Genomic DNA, 16,606 nt, shown 5'->3' on the forward strand with positions numbered 1-16,606 from the left:
CGAAGCAGCCAGCAGCCTCACTAAGTGGCTGACCGCCTGCGCAGACGACCTCGCACCACTAAAGAACCCTCCCAGCAGACGCGGCAGCAAGAAAACCCCCTGGTTCACTGACGAACTCAAGGAATCCAAGAAGAACTGCCGCACCCTCGAGAAAGCCTGGCGGCTCGACCACACCACAGACAACAGGACCGCCCTCAAGCATGCCATCCGCAAACACCATCAGCTGATTCGCGCCACCAAGAAGACGGCACTCAAAGAACGACTGGACAACAACACCCACGACAGCAAGGAACTCTTCAGCATCGTCAACCCCAGCGCCGGAAACAACGACATCACTCCCTCGCAAGACGTCTGCAACTCACTCGCCTCGTTCTTCCACCGCAAGATTGCCGACATACACAACAGCTTCGACGCACAGACCACGCACCCTACCACCGAACCAACACCCGCCACCACCACCCTCTGCAACTGGACCCCGATCAGCACCGAAGACACCACCTGCACGATGAACTCCATCCACTCCGGATCACCAACCGACTCGTGTCCACACCACGTCGTCAACAAAGCCGACGCCACAATCGCACCCCACCTCCGAGACACCATCAACTCCTCCTTCCACACCACCACCTTCCCGGAGAGCTGGAAGCACGCCGAGCTGACCCCCCTCCTGAAGAAACCAACGGCGGACCCCACCGACCTCAAGAACTACCGCCCCATCTCGCTACTTCCTTTTCCGGCCAAAGTCATCGAGAAGATCGTCAACAAACAGCTTGCCGCCTTCCTCGAGACGAACGGATCCCTCGACCCCTCGCAGTCCGGGTTTCAGGCCAACCACAGCACCGAGACCGCCCTGATCGCAGCCACCGACGACATCAGAACCCTGATCGACAACGGGGAGACAGTGGCCCTCATCCTCCTGGACCTCTCTGCTGCATTCGACACCGTCTGCCACCACACGCTAGTGAAGCGCCTAAGCAACATCGGAATCCGAGAGAAAGCGCTGGAGTGGATCATCTCGTTCCTCACTGGAAGAACCCAGAGAGTCTGCCTCCCTCCGTTCAGATCCGAGGCCACCGAAGTCATCTGCGGCGTACCACAAGGATCTTCACTCAGCCCAACCCTCTTCAACGTCTACATGAGCCCCCTCGCAGCCATCGCACGCCAGCACAACCTCAACCTCATCTCCTACGCCAACGACATCCAGCTCATCCTCTCCCTCACCAACGACCCCACCACCGCAAGAGCCAACCTACACGAAGGGATGAAAGACGTCGCCGACTGGATGAGGAACATCCGCCTTAAGCTGAACTCAGACAAGACGGAAGTCCTCATCCTGGGATCATCACCCTCCACCTGGGACGCCTCCTGGTGGCCCCCGGCCCTGGGTACCTCTCCCAAACCAACGGACCACGCACGCAACCAGGGCTTCATCCTGGACTCCTCCCTCTCGATGACCAGACAAGTCAACGCCGTCTCATCCTCGTGCTTCAACACCCTGCGCATGCTCCGCAAGATCTTCAGATGGATCCCCACTGAAACCAGGAAGACCGTCACCCAGGCACTCGTCACCAGCCGACTGGACTACGGGAACACCCTCTATGCCGGAACTACAGCCAAACTTCAAAAAAGACTCCAACGCATCCAGAACGCCTCCGCACGACTCATCCTCGACATCCCCCGACACAGCCACATCACCGGACACCTGAGAGACCTGCACTGGCTCCCCCTCAGCAAGAGAATCACGTTCAGACTCCTCACCCACGCACAAAAGGCTCTCCACGACCTGGGCCCCAAGTACCTCAACGACCGCATGACCTTCTACACGCCCACCCGCCAGCTACTATCTACCAGCCACGCACTCGCCACCGTACCACGCATCCGCAGAGCCACCGCTGGAGGAAGATCCTTCTCCTACCTGGCAGCCAAGACTTGGAACTCCCTCCCCACCCACCTTCGGCGAACCCAAGACCATCTCTCCTTCAGGAAGCAGCTCAAGACCTGGCTGTTCGAGCAGTAACTTACCCCTCCCCCAGCACCTTGAGACCCTCCCGGGTGATTAGTGCGCTATACAAATGCCATGATTGATTGATTGATTAAGGCGCTGACCTTCTGGACCGGAAGCCATATGTTGTTAGTCTCTGCCCGTTCCGAGAGCCTGTTCAGGGGACTGCGCCCCACCACTTTAACCACTGAGTCAAGCAGCGATATGGGCCTGTAATAATGGTTTCTGTACCCGTCACCCTTTTTAACACACTAATTTACTTTGCCCATGACCATGGGGGCTTTAATAAGAGAGGTCAGGACATCCTGTAAGTAAAGGTCGGGGGAATCCCATCAGGTCCCAGGGCCTTGTTCTTAGATAACCCCAATATTCTTATCTTGACCTTCTCTGATGAAAAGGCAGCGTTCCCTTTGATCCTACCCATTCCCCTACTAAATGCAGAGGATGGGAAGTTATACATTTCCTCAAAATGCCTCTCCCAGCTGTTTTCGTTTACATGAACCTCTAGAGTGTCACCGGTATCCACTGCGAAAAAGGGATTGTTGATGATCCTTCAGAAGTGGGAGCAGCTCCTCAAGGTACTAACCTCCATCAGTTCTGTCCAGGCCTCCTTCTTTATGATGTTCTTCCATCTAGTAAGTGTTTGTTTATACAGTCTAAGCCTATTCGTAACTAAGGAGGAATCCCTTGATTTGTCTCTCAAAACTCTCCCAGATTCCCAATGTACGGGAACAGCCTTAGTCAAACCACCTCAATCACATACCCTGTTGCCGCGGGGCCGTTGCCCTGTGTAGTTCCTGAATGGTATTAGAGATCTAAGAAAAGGCCTCCAGAATAGATGGGTTGTTCTGTTGGAATATACACGTTTTTAACTTGTTCTTACGCTGGGTGTAAAGAGCGTTATAAAAGAATCTGTAATTATCTGGGACCACTTAGGCCTCGTACCTCCATCAATGGCCTTATAGGTCCCTCACACCTCCACCTTGGGAGAATGAGCAAGCATGGACATACATATAGTAGCAGTAAAGAGGCTTAAGGAAACTACAAATGCTTAAATAAAAGAAAAGAAGGATGCAGAAAACAACGATGAAAACAATAAAAGACTCACAGAAAAGTAAAAAAAAAAGCTCATTTATTAAATTATGTTCTCTGTAAAAATAGGACTTCGCTCTGAAATGAATGGAATGGCCTAATTCCGGGTAAACACTCTTTAAAACCAAGAGCCACAAATCTGATTAAAAAGCATTAAACAAGTTGTTGACACAGCTCTACCAAAGTATTTAACCATATTTCACAATGTGACCATTTTACGAGAAAAGTCTTTCCTCATCTGTGCACCCATAATTTGTTGTTAAATGTAAATAAGGAGAGGTGGGATGGTCCTAGTAGGATTGACCAAAAGTGCACACACTGTAGTAATAATTTTCAGGGTCTCAACCAGTTAAGGAATGCAACCAGTGGTCGCCCTATTTATTTCATTTAAGTCAATAATATCATTAATTAAGAATCTATCAAATGTGCATTCTTGCTTAGGAACAGAATTGAAACGTGATGTATTTATCTTATACTCTGTTTTAAGGATGTTCTTTTTTGACCTCCTCAAGAGATTGTTAACAATAAACAAGAATATATGAACACATCCTGAATGAGTTCACGTGACACAGCACAGTGTGATATTGTGAATGGGGTCATGCAGTGCTGTACAAATTGTCATTTTCTGAGTGGGGTCAAATCTATGTATAAAAATATGGGAGAGACCCCTTGCAACCAAGGGATTGGGGTACTAGTAACTAGTAGACAAAGAGAAGATCCCTTAGAGAATCTATAGATATCCTAGAATGTATACATATACGTCATTTGCAGCCCAAATATAAGAAATAGATGTTATCACATCAAACATTTTTCTTTCGGTTATCTTTTTATTTAAAAAAAAAATAATAATTGTATGCAAAGTTAAAAACAAGACATCATCAAATGCATCAAAAGACAGTTATAATATCATTACTTCAAGTTAAAATCAATCCTTTTATAAAACAGGATTTCCTAATTTAAAAAAAAGGGAAATTATTGAAAGAAAGGCAAGATGGATCAAGAGAAAGGGTTAGGAGAGAGCAAAACAGACAGTATTCTTTGTCATTTAAATACACATCAGGGAACCTGATTTTTAGAAACCACTCCAGGATACATAATTATTTTGTAATCTATGGAGTAAGCTCAATCCCTTGATTGTGTGAGCATTCAGCGTCGACGCGTTTCGATGGTTTATTTTTAATTGACCATCTTTTTCAAGACCAAAAGTGATAGGCCTCTCCTGTTATCAGGCACTGGGTGTTTGCCGTTTTTCAAGAAAACCTGTAAATAGATGTACTTTAGATAAATATATTTTTAGCGATAAAGTAAGCCTATTTTATACAGTCATATGGCTATAATCACATTAGATTATCAGTAATGCTGCCTTGCGTTGTATCTATTCTATCGATAATTCCATACATATCTACTTGTACGCTCATAGCAAAAGATTTTCTTGGCACTTTAGAAACATAGGAAAAAAACAACCATTGTGATCATTCATTGTAATACGTTGTTTACTTATAGCATTTTCATATATTTCTCTTTTCTTATATGTGGGCTCTTTATGTTTCTCATCGTGGGCCCTTGTTAACCCTCCCCTAGGTTGTGTTCTAGTAACCCACTGTATTGTTCCCATCCTTTTGGGCCGGTCTATAACAATTGTTATGTTATTCACCTTATATCATCTTTAACTCATCTCTTCCGTTTGTCCTAATTTTCTTCTGGTTATGTTTTATTTTGAACCCAGAGCTGTGGATGAAGGAAATAGGGTTTTTTAATTATTATAATTCCTTTCTTTGCCAAGATCTTATGTCTCTTTATACTAGATTTGGCTACCTTGATTATGTTGCACTGTTTTTACCTTATTATTTTTAAAAAACACGATGGTCTTTTTTTTTCCTGTTGGGGCTTCAGTTAATATCCTGATGTCTCTGGGAGATATAATGTTCCCTTTCTGATTCTGAAAACAGAGTGTGATATCAGGTTTGTTCTATCTAGTTATAGCTTCTATTGTGCTGGCAGATAGTTCTCAACCCATACACATACTTTTGGGGTTTTGGTTATTACTTCCCTGATGGATACTCCCGGTTTTATATTCCTCTGGTAATTTATGTTGTGTACTATTTAGTTTCTTCTGAACTGGAAATCGAAAGAAGAAAAACCTCTAAATATCTGAGTTAAAAAAATGTCTAGTGCGTCAGTCCCTAAAGCTAATGAGTGTAGCATCTTTTTTACTTACATTAATGGAAGGGGTAGGTTGGATCTTCTTTTATTAATCCTGCGGCTAAGGTGGTTCCTCTTTATAAAATCTTGCTCTGCTCGAGTCGTTCTATTCAGAATAAAAGGATATTTTTTAAAACTGGAACTCCTTTTGTGGTAAATTGAAACTATTAAATACGGAAGAAGTTGTCACTTACAAAAAGCGGCGGGGGTTGAGGACTCCCAGCTTTCCGTACAGCCGATATCATTTCTCTTGGGGCCCCTCGCTCTGGTAAAATCGTTTCTGGTTAACAATAGAAACGGGAATTTATTTATTTATATCTACCCTCCCATTATACAGTCCGCTCACTGTCGGCGCAATCTCTCAAATTTAGGGAAATGGTCTCGATTACCTTAAAAAACGCTAGCACTGGGTCCTGCCGCAATCTCTGTTTTCTCCTTCTGCAGTCTCCAAATGCCTCACCGGTAGCTATCTGTGGTCCGGCTGCATTTGTTTTTTTATACGGTCGGAGCTCCTAGCTAATTGGTTTACGTGGCATTAGTTCAGCTGATTTACATTAAATCTCCCGCTATCTAGATCTTACCTGGAAATCCTCTCCCATTTTTCTATTCACTCCGGGAGTGAAATGTTTCCTTGTACCCTATTGGCCAGGAATACCAAGCCTCTCTTTCGTGTTGCCCTATCCGGCGGAAACGTTTTCTATACCGTATTTGTACGCAAAATGCATTATACATATGGTTTTAAATTCCGACTTCTTATTTATTATTGCCAGTTTAGAATTATCATTAGCGATCGTCTGACATTCCTTGCCATTAGCTTAATTAGGTTTATTGATCTTTTTTTACTCTAAATAAAGATAATATTTGCTCTGGCACGTTGTTATTTCGGTATTTATTTATGTGTTTATTTATGTACAGTTTATTTCTGGACTATCAATCTCATCCATTCTTCTCTATTATTAAGGCCTGTGCCCACTGTATTCAAGTAACACATGAACCATTGTTCACGAGTTTTTCTCACTGCTTCTAGGTTACCCCCTCTCCGGCTGATGCTTACCTTCTCTAAAATATACCATGAAAAGTCGTTATATCCATGGTTATGCTTTAGAAAATGGTCGGTCAGGGGTGCATTTTCTTTTTTGTTTTTTATAGATGATCTGTGTTTTAAGAGTCTAATCCTGAGCTCCCATCCTGTTTCTCCCACGTACCCTAGTCCGCAAGGGCAGATGAGTAGATAAATAACACTCTTGCTCCTGCAGTTGTTAAGTGTTTTTGAGGATAGATTTTTTCCATTGAATTTCAGGGATTTAGTCTCTATGCAATTTGGACAAATTGAGCAGGAACCACACTTGTAGTTCCCTGTCGCTTTGGTATTGTTAAGGGTACTCTGGAAGATGTTTTCTGTTCTCTTATATGTATGTACTAGGGCGTTTTTAATGGTTTGATCCGTCTGAAAGAAAACATTGGTTTCGGTATCGGAACTGTTAGACCATCGTTCAAGATCTTCCAGTTACGATTTACTATGTTTTTTATTTGGTTACTTGCTCCTGAGAATTGGCTTACAAATATTATTCTATCTTGGACTGTATTCTTTTTTTCTTTATTGGTATTAAGTAAGTGGTCTCTGTCATAGAATCTTGCTCGTTTTAATGATTGTTTCACCAGCTTTTTTGGATAACCTCGTTCCTTTAGCTTTTTCTCCATTCTTTCTGCATGGTGATAGAAATCAATTAGGTTACTACAATTTCGTCGTAACCTTAAAAATTCTCCGAAGGGAATATTATCCTTCTGTGAGCGAGGATGATTACTCTGGTATTGTAATAGGGTATTTTTGTCGGTTGGTTTTAAGAATAATTCTACTTCCAACTTTCCATCAGAGTCTTTTATTTTTATGTCAAGGAAGTCTACACTGGTGTTGCTATATTGTACTGTGAATTTGAGATTCTCATCTCCCATGTTCAGCCATTCTAGAAAAGTTAATAGGTCTTCACTGGCACCTTTCCAGACAAAGATGATATCATCAATGTAACGGTACCAGTGAGAGACATTTTCAAAGTATGGTTCCATATCATTATAGATATGCTTGAGTTCAAAGTACCCTACATATAAACAGGCCAGACTGGGGGCGCATGTGGCCCCCATGCTGGTCCCCTTGACCTGTTTGAATAGTTACTCCTTATATAAGAAAATGTTATTCTTTAATACCAATTCTATGCAACCCGGAATGAAGTCTTTATGACCCCCATTTAGGTCTACCTCATTTAGAATTGAAGCCATCACCTCAATCGTGTCGTCTTGAGGGATATTCTGGTCATTGCTGTGCCTCCTAGAGGGCCCTAGAACTAACATTCATAGTCTTTGGCTTTTACTTTCATTTATCTCAGACAACAACATACCAGTGTGATAAATACAAAAAAATCACAACATGGATACCCTAAAAACTTTTGGATTTTCTTAGGATCGTCTCAATCGACTCCTAAACCAAAACATAAGAGCAGGAGGCACAGCAATGACCTGTAAGACGGTCATGAGGAGCTAATGAAAATACTTAACTTGAGGAAAAAATTAGTAAGAACAGAATTACATGCAGAATTCCTAACAGGATATTTAAGAGCAGGGGTTATACCGTTAGGTTTGCGCATCAGAAATCAACCAGGTCTGTTCACTGATGACAAAAAATTCCTGGAGGTTTGGACGCACATTGCAAATCTTTGCAGCAGAGATTGGCTGATCCTCATAATTGAGACAGCACAGGAAGTGGTCATACTAGAAAAAAAGCAATTAGAAGAATTAGAAACAGCATTTAATCAAAACACAGCAGTAGAGGATGCTAAAAGAAATTAGAAGAAATTGCACTAAAGACAGAAGGATATCAGGAATATCTAACAAACAAAAAAACTTCTAAATTAAGAAAAGATATCGAAAAATTTAGTGCAGAAAGTGTATATCCTTTCCTCCAGAAGGATTACTATACAAACAAAAGAGAAACAAGATGGGAAAAACCCCAATATCCTAGACAGGTGTACTCCAGGGGAGAAAATAGGAGAGTAACCTTCTCCGAAACCTCAGGGTCCAGTGAAGACGAGGAACAGTATAATGAACAAGGAAGCAGACAAACCTCCAACTACCAACAAGATAGCAACCATTTTTTAGGAGGTCTCCCCTACAGGGGCCAGGGAGGATATCGCAATTACTCCCGGGAAGAATCGAGAATGAAACATCCACCTCCAAATCAGGGAACCCCGAACTACCTGAAGACAAGGAATGCACGCTATCGGAGGTGAATGACTTTCCAATAATAAATCTCTCGGAGAGGGAACTATCTAGAGATGAGAAAGAAGTCCTAAGATTTGGGTTTAGTTTTGCACCTACAGCCCCCCCCCCCCTAATAGATTCCAGTTGGAAAAAGACATGAGGTATTTTTTCAGAAAAATCAGATTAAATAGATTTTTTGCTGCTAAGGAATATCAACCAACCCAAAGTGTCACAGGTTTCAAGCCGCAATCAACCTTCACCCCTAGCCTAAGCCAAGTAGAAAAAAATGTTGAACTGTTCGAGAGAGTGGTAGAAATTGAGATTAAAAACAGTCTTGGTTGCCATCAGGGGCATACCAACAACCTCTAAAAAGAACCATAGAACAGCCCTCAAACAATTACAAGAATGTGACCAAATAATAATAAAGCCAGCAGATAAAGGTGGGGGAGTGGTGGTAATGAGCAGCAATGATTACGACAAGAGGATGAAATCCCTGTTGGACGTTGCAGAACACTACAAACCAGTCCCATGGAACTCAATAGACATCCTAAAAAGAGATGTGGCCAGGTTTTTAAATCAGGGAAGAGAGAATAACTTGATTAGTGAGGATGAGTATAAATTCATGTTTAATACCAACCCCATAATACCGGCAATATATGGTTTGCCAAAGATTCATAAAAATGTACTAGACCCACCAACTCGACCAATCGTTAGCAGCTTGGGTTCCATACTAGAACCCCTGAGCAAATACGCAGATTTCTTCCTGAGACCGATTGTGCAGACCCAGAAATCATATCTCAAAGACACTGCCCATACCATCAGTATATTCGAGGGACAGAGCTTCAACAAGGTGACCCAGTTGTTGGTCACCTTGGACATTGAAGCTTTGTACACGAATATCCCTCAAGACGACACGATCGAGGTGATGGCTTCAATTCTAAATGAGGTAGACCTAAATGGGGGTCATAAAGACTTCATTCTGGGTTGCATAGAATTGGTATTAAAGAATAACATTTTCTTATATAAGGAGGAACTATTCAAACAGGTCAAGGGGACCAGCATGGGGGCCATATGTGCCCCCAGTCTGGCCTGTTTATATGTAGGGTACTTTGAACTCAAGCATATCTATAATGAGATGGCACCATACTTTGAAAATGTCTCTCACTGGTACCGTTACATTGACGATATCATCTTTGTCTGGAACGGTGCCAGTGAAGACCTATTAACTTTTCTAGAATGGCTGAACATGGGAGATAAGAATCTCAAATTCACAGTACAATATAGCAACACCAGTGTAGACTTCCTTGACATAAAAATAAAAGACTCTGATGGAAAGTTGGAAGTAGAATTATTCTCAAAACCAACCGACAAAAATACCCTATTACAATACCAGAGTAATCACCCTCGCTCACAGAAGGATAATATTCCCTTCGGAGAATTTTTAAGGTTACGACGAAATTGTAGTAACCTAAACGATTTCTATCACCATGCAGCAAGAATGGAGAAAAAGCTAAAGGAACGAGGTTATCCAAAAAAGCTGGTGAAACAATCATTAAAACGAGCAAGATTCTATGACAGAGACAACCTACTTAATATCAATAAAGAAAAAAAGAATACAGTCCAAGATAGAATAATATTTGTAAGCCAATTCTCAGGAGCAAGTAACCAAATAAAAAACATAGTAAATCGTTACTGGAAGATCTTGAACGATGGTCTAACAGTTCCGATACCGAAACCAATGTTTTCGTTCAGACGGAACCAAACCATTAAAAACGCCCTAGTACATACATATAAGAGAACAGAAAACAGCTTCCAGAGTACCCTTAAAAAATACCAAAGCGACAGGGAACTACAAGTGTGGTTCCTGCTCAATTTTCTCCAAATTGCATAGAGACTAAATCCCTGAACTTCAATGGAAAAAATCTATCCTCAAAAACACTTAACAACTGCAGGAGCAAGAGTGTTATTTATCTACTCATCTGCCCTTGCGGACTAGGGTACGTGGGAGAAACAGGAAGGGAGCTCAGGATTAGACTCTTAGAACACAGATCATCTATAAAAAACAAAAAAGAAAATGCACCCCTGACCGACCATTTTCTAAAGCATAACCATGGATATTACGACTTTTCATGGTATATTTTAGAGAAGGTAAGCATCAGCCGGAGAGGGGGTAACCTAGAAGCAGTGAGAAAAACTCGTGAACAATGGTTCATGTGTTACTTGAATACAGTGGGCACAGGCCTTAATAATGGAGAAGAATGGATGAGATTGATAGTCCAGAAATAAACTGTTCATAAATAAACACATAAATAAATACAGAAATAACAACGCGCCAGAGCAAATAGTATCTTAATTAGAGTAAAAAAAGAAAAAAGATCAATAAACCTAATTAAGCTAATGGCAAGGAATGTCAGACGATCGCTAATGATAGTTCTAAACTGGCAATAATAAATAAGAAGTCGGAATTTAAAACCATATGTATAACGCATTTTGCGTACAAATACGGTATAGAAAACGTTTCCGCCGGATAGGGCAACACGAAAGAGAGGCTTGGTATTCCTGGCCAATAGGGTACAAGGAAACTTTTCACTTCCGGAGTGAATAGAAAAAGGGGAGAGGATTTCTGGGTAAGATCTAGATAGTGGGAGATTTAATGTAAATCAGCTGAACTAATGCCACGTAAACCGATTAGCTAGGAGCTCCGACCGTATAAAAAAACAAATGCGGCCGGACCACAGATAGCTACCGGCGAGGCATTTGGAGACCGCGGAAGGAGAAAATAGAGATTGCGGCAGGACCCAGTGCTAGCGTTTTTTAAGGTACTCGAGACCATTTCCCTAAATTTGAGAGATAGGTGCCGACAGTGAGCGGACTGTATAATGGGAGGGTAGATATAAATAAATAAATTCCTGTTTCTATTGTTAACCAGAAACGATTTTACCAGAGCGAGGGGCCCCAAGAGAAATGATATTGGCTGTACGGAAAGCTGGGAGTCCTCAACCCCCCGCCGCTTTTTGTAAGTGACAACTTCTTCCGTATTTAATAGTTTCAATTTACCAAAAAAGGAGTTCCAGTTTTAAATAATATCCTTTTATTCTGAATAGAACGACTCAAACAGAGCAATATTTTATAAAGAGGAACCACCTTAGCCGCAGGATTAATAAAAGAAGATCCAACCTACCCCTTCCATTAATGTAAGTAAAAAAGATGCTACACCCGTTAGATGTAGGGACTGACGCACTAGACATTTTTTTAACTCAGATATTTAGAGGTTTTTCTTCTTTCGATTTCGAGTTCAGAAGAAACTAAATAGTACACAACATAAATTACCAGAGGAATATAAAACCGGGAGGATCCATCAGGGAAGTAATAACCAAAACCCCAAAAGTATGTGTATGGGTTGAGAACTATCTGCCAGCACAATAGAAGCTATAACTAGATAGAACAAACCTGATATCACACTCTGTTTTCAGATTAAGAAAGGGAACATTATATCTCCCAGAGACATCAGGATATTAACTGAAGCCCGAACAGGAAAAAAAAGACCATTGTGCTTTTTAAAAATAATAAGGTAAAAACAGTGCAACATAATCAAGGTAGCCAAATCTAGTATAAAGAGATATAAGATCTTGACAAAGAAAGGAATTATAATTAAAAAAAAACCCTCTTTCCTTCATCCACAGCTCTGGGTTCAAAATAAAACATAACCAGAAGAAAATTAGGACAAACGGAAGAGATGAGTTAAAGATGATATAAGGTGAATAACATAACAATTGTTATAGACCGGCCCAAAAGGATGGGAACAATACAGTGGGTTACTAGAACACAACCTAGGGGAGGGTTAACAAGGGCCCACGATGAGAAACATAAAGAGCCCACATATAAGAAAAGAGAAATATATGAAAATGCAATAAGTAAACAACGTATTACAATGAATGATCACAATGGTTGTTTTTTTCCTATGTTTCTAAAGTGCCAAGAAAATCTTTTGCTATGAGCGTACATGTAGATATGTATGGAATTATCGATAGAATAGATACAACGCAAGGCAGCATTATTGATAATCGAATGTGATTATAGCCATATGACTGTATAAAATAGGCTTACATTATCGCTAAAAATATACTTATCTAAAGTACATCTATTTACAGGTTTTCTTGAAAAACGGCAACCACCCAGTGCCTGATAACAGGAGAGGCCTATCACTTTTGGTCTTGAAAAAGATGGTCAATTAAAAATAAACCATCGAAACGCGTCGACGCTGAATGCTCACACAATCAAGGGATTGAGCTTACTCCATAGATTACAGAATAATTATGTATCCTGGAGTGGTTTCTAAAAATCAGGTTCCCTGATGTGTATTTAAATGACAAAGAATACTGTCTGTTTTGCTCTCTCCTAACCCTTTCTCTTGATCCATCTTGCCTTCTTTCAATAATTTCCCTTTTTTTTAAATTAGGAAATCCTGTTTTATAAAAGGATTGATTTTAACTTAAAGTAATGATATTATAACTGTCTTTTGATGCATTTGATGATGTCTTGTTTTTAACTTTGTATACAAAAAAATACATTTTTTTAAAATAAAAATAAAACCAAAAGAAAAATGTTTGATGTGATAACATCTATTTCTTATATTTGGGCTACAAATGACGTATATGTATAAATTGTAGGATATCTATAGATTCTCCAAGGGAGATTCTCTTTGTCTACTAGTCAAATCTATGTAGTCTGTAAGACTCTTGGTGGGATCATATCATGTAGGATAACAGGTTAAATGATGTGGTCTAGTGTGTGATATTTTATATGCGGTCGCGTGACAGGGCACAAATTGTAATATTCTGAATACTGTCACATAACACAGTACAGGGTCTGGGATACTTTGAATTGGTTCATAGGTCAGCAGTCTGTACTTTTTGATTTTCCGAAAAGGGTTAAATGGCTGAAGGGTGAATGTGAGATTCTGAGTGGAGTCACTTGACATGAGTTGTATGACAGATCCACACATGGCTAAACCACGCGTGCCTCAACAACGCAGCCCAACAACAAATGCGCCTTACCATGCATTCATTTACCATGCATACCTTTACCACGCAGTTTTGTTGTAAAGGCATGATTGGTGAAGGGATATGCAAAGTTGAGATCACACCCCAGCCCTCCCCACCCTGAGCCCTAACATCCAGCCCCATCCCAGCAATCTACCCACCCCTGCCCTTAAAACTACCCTGACCCCCCTCCCTGAGACCTAAAACCAGGCTCCACCAAAATACTACCCCGATCGCAGCCCCCACCCTGTGTCCTAAGAGTCCCCCATGCCCTAAAAAGTACCCTAACTCAGCCCGCCGCCCTGAGTCCTACAACTGCCCCAGCCATGAAAACTGTCCCTTCCAACCCTATCCTGAGCCTTAACTCTCAGTACCAGCCCTATAAACTAACCTAACCCCTGACCCCTACCCAGTGCCCTAAAAACTGACTTCCACCCCTAAAAACGACCCCATCCCCTCGCTCAGATCCTTAAAACCGTCCCTGCCTTATAAACTACTTCGCCCCCTGCCCCTCCGCCCTGAGCCCTAATAACTAACCCCCACCCCTGAAAGCGTACCCAAACCCCTGTCCTTGGCCCTACAACTGACCCCCAGCCCTAAAAACTACCCCCAAAACCCAGCCCCAGCTCCACTTATCTTACTGCGTCCCAGTGCTTTCACGCCTGATCCTTCATTTTCCTCTTCTCGCACAGCTGCACATCTATATCGTGCACTGCATTAAACACACATATGAGTAGTTAATGCATATGTGTGGTTAAGGCAAGCATGGTTCCGCTTGTGGGGAAATGACACGCGTGGTTCAGCCCGCGGTGTAAAGGACGTTTTCCCCTGACACTCCATAGTCTGATATTATGAATCTGGTGTCAGGATAGCATAATCTGATATTTTAAATGGAGTCACATGCAAAGACCAGTCTGGGATAGTCTCTCCCTCTCCCTGGCCACCATCCCACGCATCTACAAGACCAGAACAGGTGGAGCGTCCTTCTCCTACCTCCGAGCTAAGACCTGGAATCACCTCCACCTCAAGCAAAGCGCCACACTGCTCCAGTTCAGGAAAGACCTCAAGACCTGGCTCTTCAGATGATCCCAGCACCCAATGGAGCCGCCCCCCACCTAGCGCCTTCAGACCCTCAATGGTGAGTAGCTGCGCTTCACAAACCCCTTATTGATTTGTTGATGATACAGAATAGATTGGTATTCTGAATGGACTAACATGCCCAAGACCACCATATTCTTTCTTCTGTGTTGTGCTTTCAGTATAAAAGGAGGTCGCTCTGTACTGGACCAGAACATTCATTGCACTGGACTGTAAGAACTGAAGAATTACTGTTGATTGAACTTGATTGTATATTTAGTTGGGTTGTCAGAATTCAGGAGGTCACTGCTAAGTAACCCTTTGTGTTGATCAAGCATGTTATCTACTTACATTCAACACTTCACAAACCATGTGAATGCACCATTTCTGGTGTCTCACCTTCAGGAGGTCCAATGCTGGTTCCTTGCATCTCTTCTCTATATCTGTTATCAGGGCTTGGAGAGAGATGATTTGCTTGGATAGTTTGTTGATATTTGCATTTTCTACCATGTTTATTGTCTTCTCCATCTTCTCCAGTCTCTCATACAGTGTCTTCTCTTCATCTCTCAGGATCTGGCGCAGCTGTTCAATCTCAGTCACAATTTTCTGCTTCTCGGCTCTCACCTTATTCTGCCAGCATCAAAGAAATGATGGTTAGTTCGTAAGAAGCTGCCAATGAGCTCAGTCATATATAGTGTGCAGGCTGGACGGTGGGGGGTCACGCACAAGGGCATCCTGACAGAAACCAAAACTAGGACAGGTGCCATATTTAGGGTCACAGGCAGTGATAAACTAAAGCTAAACAAGAAAAAAGGGGTGTTGGTAGCTGTACACTCTTTCTACCTTCCCTTCTACTGTAGTTGTTCTCTGCTCTCACACTGAGGTGGGTACTGCCCACCAACACAGACCCAGTCACTTACCTGTGTAAACCCAGTTATACAGATCTCACACTGGACTGTACATTCTCCACCCACCTCCCTCACTTAGCAGTTCACTGCCCACCAGCACAGACCATACAAACCTCACTGAGCTGTGCACTGATCACCCACCTGCCACCAATCCGTGTACTGCCCTCTTACACTGACCCCCCCAAAGCAGTATGCTGCACACAGCCCACCCACTGAGCTGTGCACTACCCGTCCACCTCCCACCACTGAGCCGTGCACTGCCCACTCACATAGACCTCTATTGAGCTGTGCAATGGCCCCCTACACAGCTGTCCTCTGAGCTGTGCCCATACACACAGCCCTCCAGTGAGCCCATGCTACCCACCCACATATTCCCTAGGCTGCATATTCCCACCTACACAACCCCAACTGAGCTGTACCATGCCCTCTCACCTTGCCTACTGAGGTGGACATTGCCACCCAACAAATTCTGTGCATAATCCCCACCGTGAGATGTTTACTCCCTGACCAACTAGAACCTGACTGAGCTGTGCACTACCACCCAACACACTCCTACACTGAGCTGCGCTCTGCTCACTCACACCCCTCCAATGACCTCTGTACTATGCACCCATACAGCCCTCCCTTGAGCTGTACACTACGACCCATATATCCCTTCACTAAACTAGGCACTTTTCATTCACACAGCCTTCCACTGAGCTGTTCACTGCCCTCCTACATTCCACGATAAGCAGTAAACTTCCCACCCACACAGGACCTCACCAGGCGGTATATTGCCCATCTACATTGACCCCAAACAGCGCCTGCTGCATTGAGTAGTGCATTGACCACACACAGCTCTGTGCTTTCTACTCACACCACCTCTCCACTGAGCTGTGCACTGGTCACATGTAAAGCTCCCACTGAGCTGTGTACAGCTCAAGTCCATAGTTTCCCAGTCAATGTGCACACTGAGGTGTGCACTGCCCCCATACAGACCAGGACTGAGCTGTGCACTGTCCACACACACAGTCCTCCACTGAGCTGTTCTC

General features: G+C 42.8%; 2 protein-coding genes across 2 annotated transcripts in view; both read right to left on the reverse strand.

Moving 5' to 3' along the window:
* Positions 1-7,360, reverse strand: part of LOC147718123 (uncharacterized) — a 163,544-nt gene extending 156,184 nt beyond the window's left edge. Inside the window, exon 1 of the mRNA XM_086919246.1 lies at positions 6,857-7,360. Within this exon, the coding sequence (XP_086775372.1) occupies positions 6,857-7,360 (504 nt within the window). The remainder of the gene's footprint in view (positions 1-6,856) is intronic.
* Positions 7,361-7,921: 561 nt separating this feature from the next.
* LOC147718124 (tripartite motif-containing protein 6-like) overlaps positions 7,922-16,606 on the reverse strand; it is a 131,630-nt gene continuing 122,945 nt past the window's right edge. The window contains exons 3-4 of the mRNA XM_086919247.1: positions 15,067-15,297; positions 7,922-8,059 (exon numbers count right to left, since the gene is read on the reverse strand). Coding sequence (XP_086775373.1) covers positions 7,922-8,059; positions 15,067-15,297 — 369 coding nt within the window. The remainder of the gene's footprint in view (positions 8,060-15,066; positions 15,298-16,606) is intronic.

Source organism: Lissotriton vulgaris, chromosome 4_2 (assembly GCF_964263255.1).
Source record: "Lissotriton vulgaris chromosome 4_2, aLisVul1.2, whole genome shotgun sequence".
Lineage (NCBI taxonomy): Eukaryota > Metazoa > Chordata > Amphibia > Caudata > Salamandridae > Lissotriton > Lissotriton vulgaris.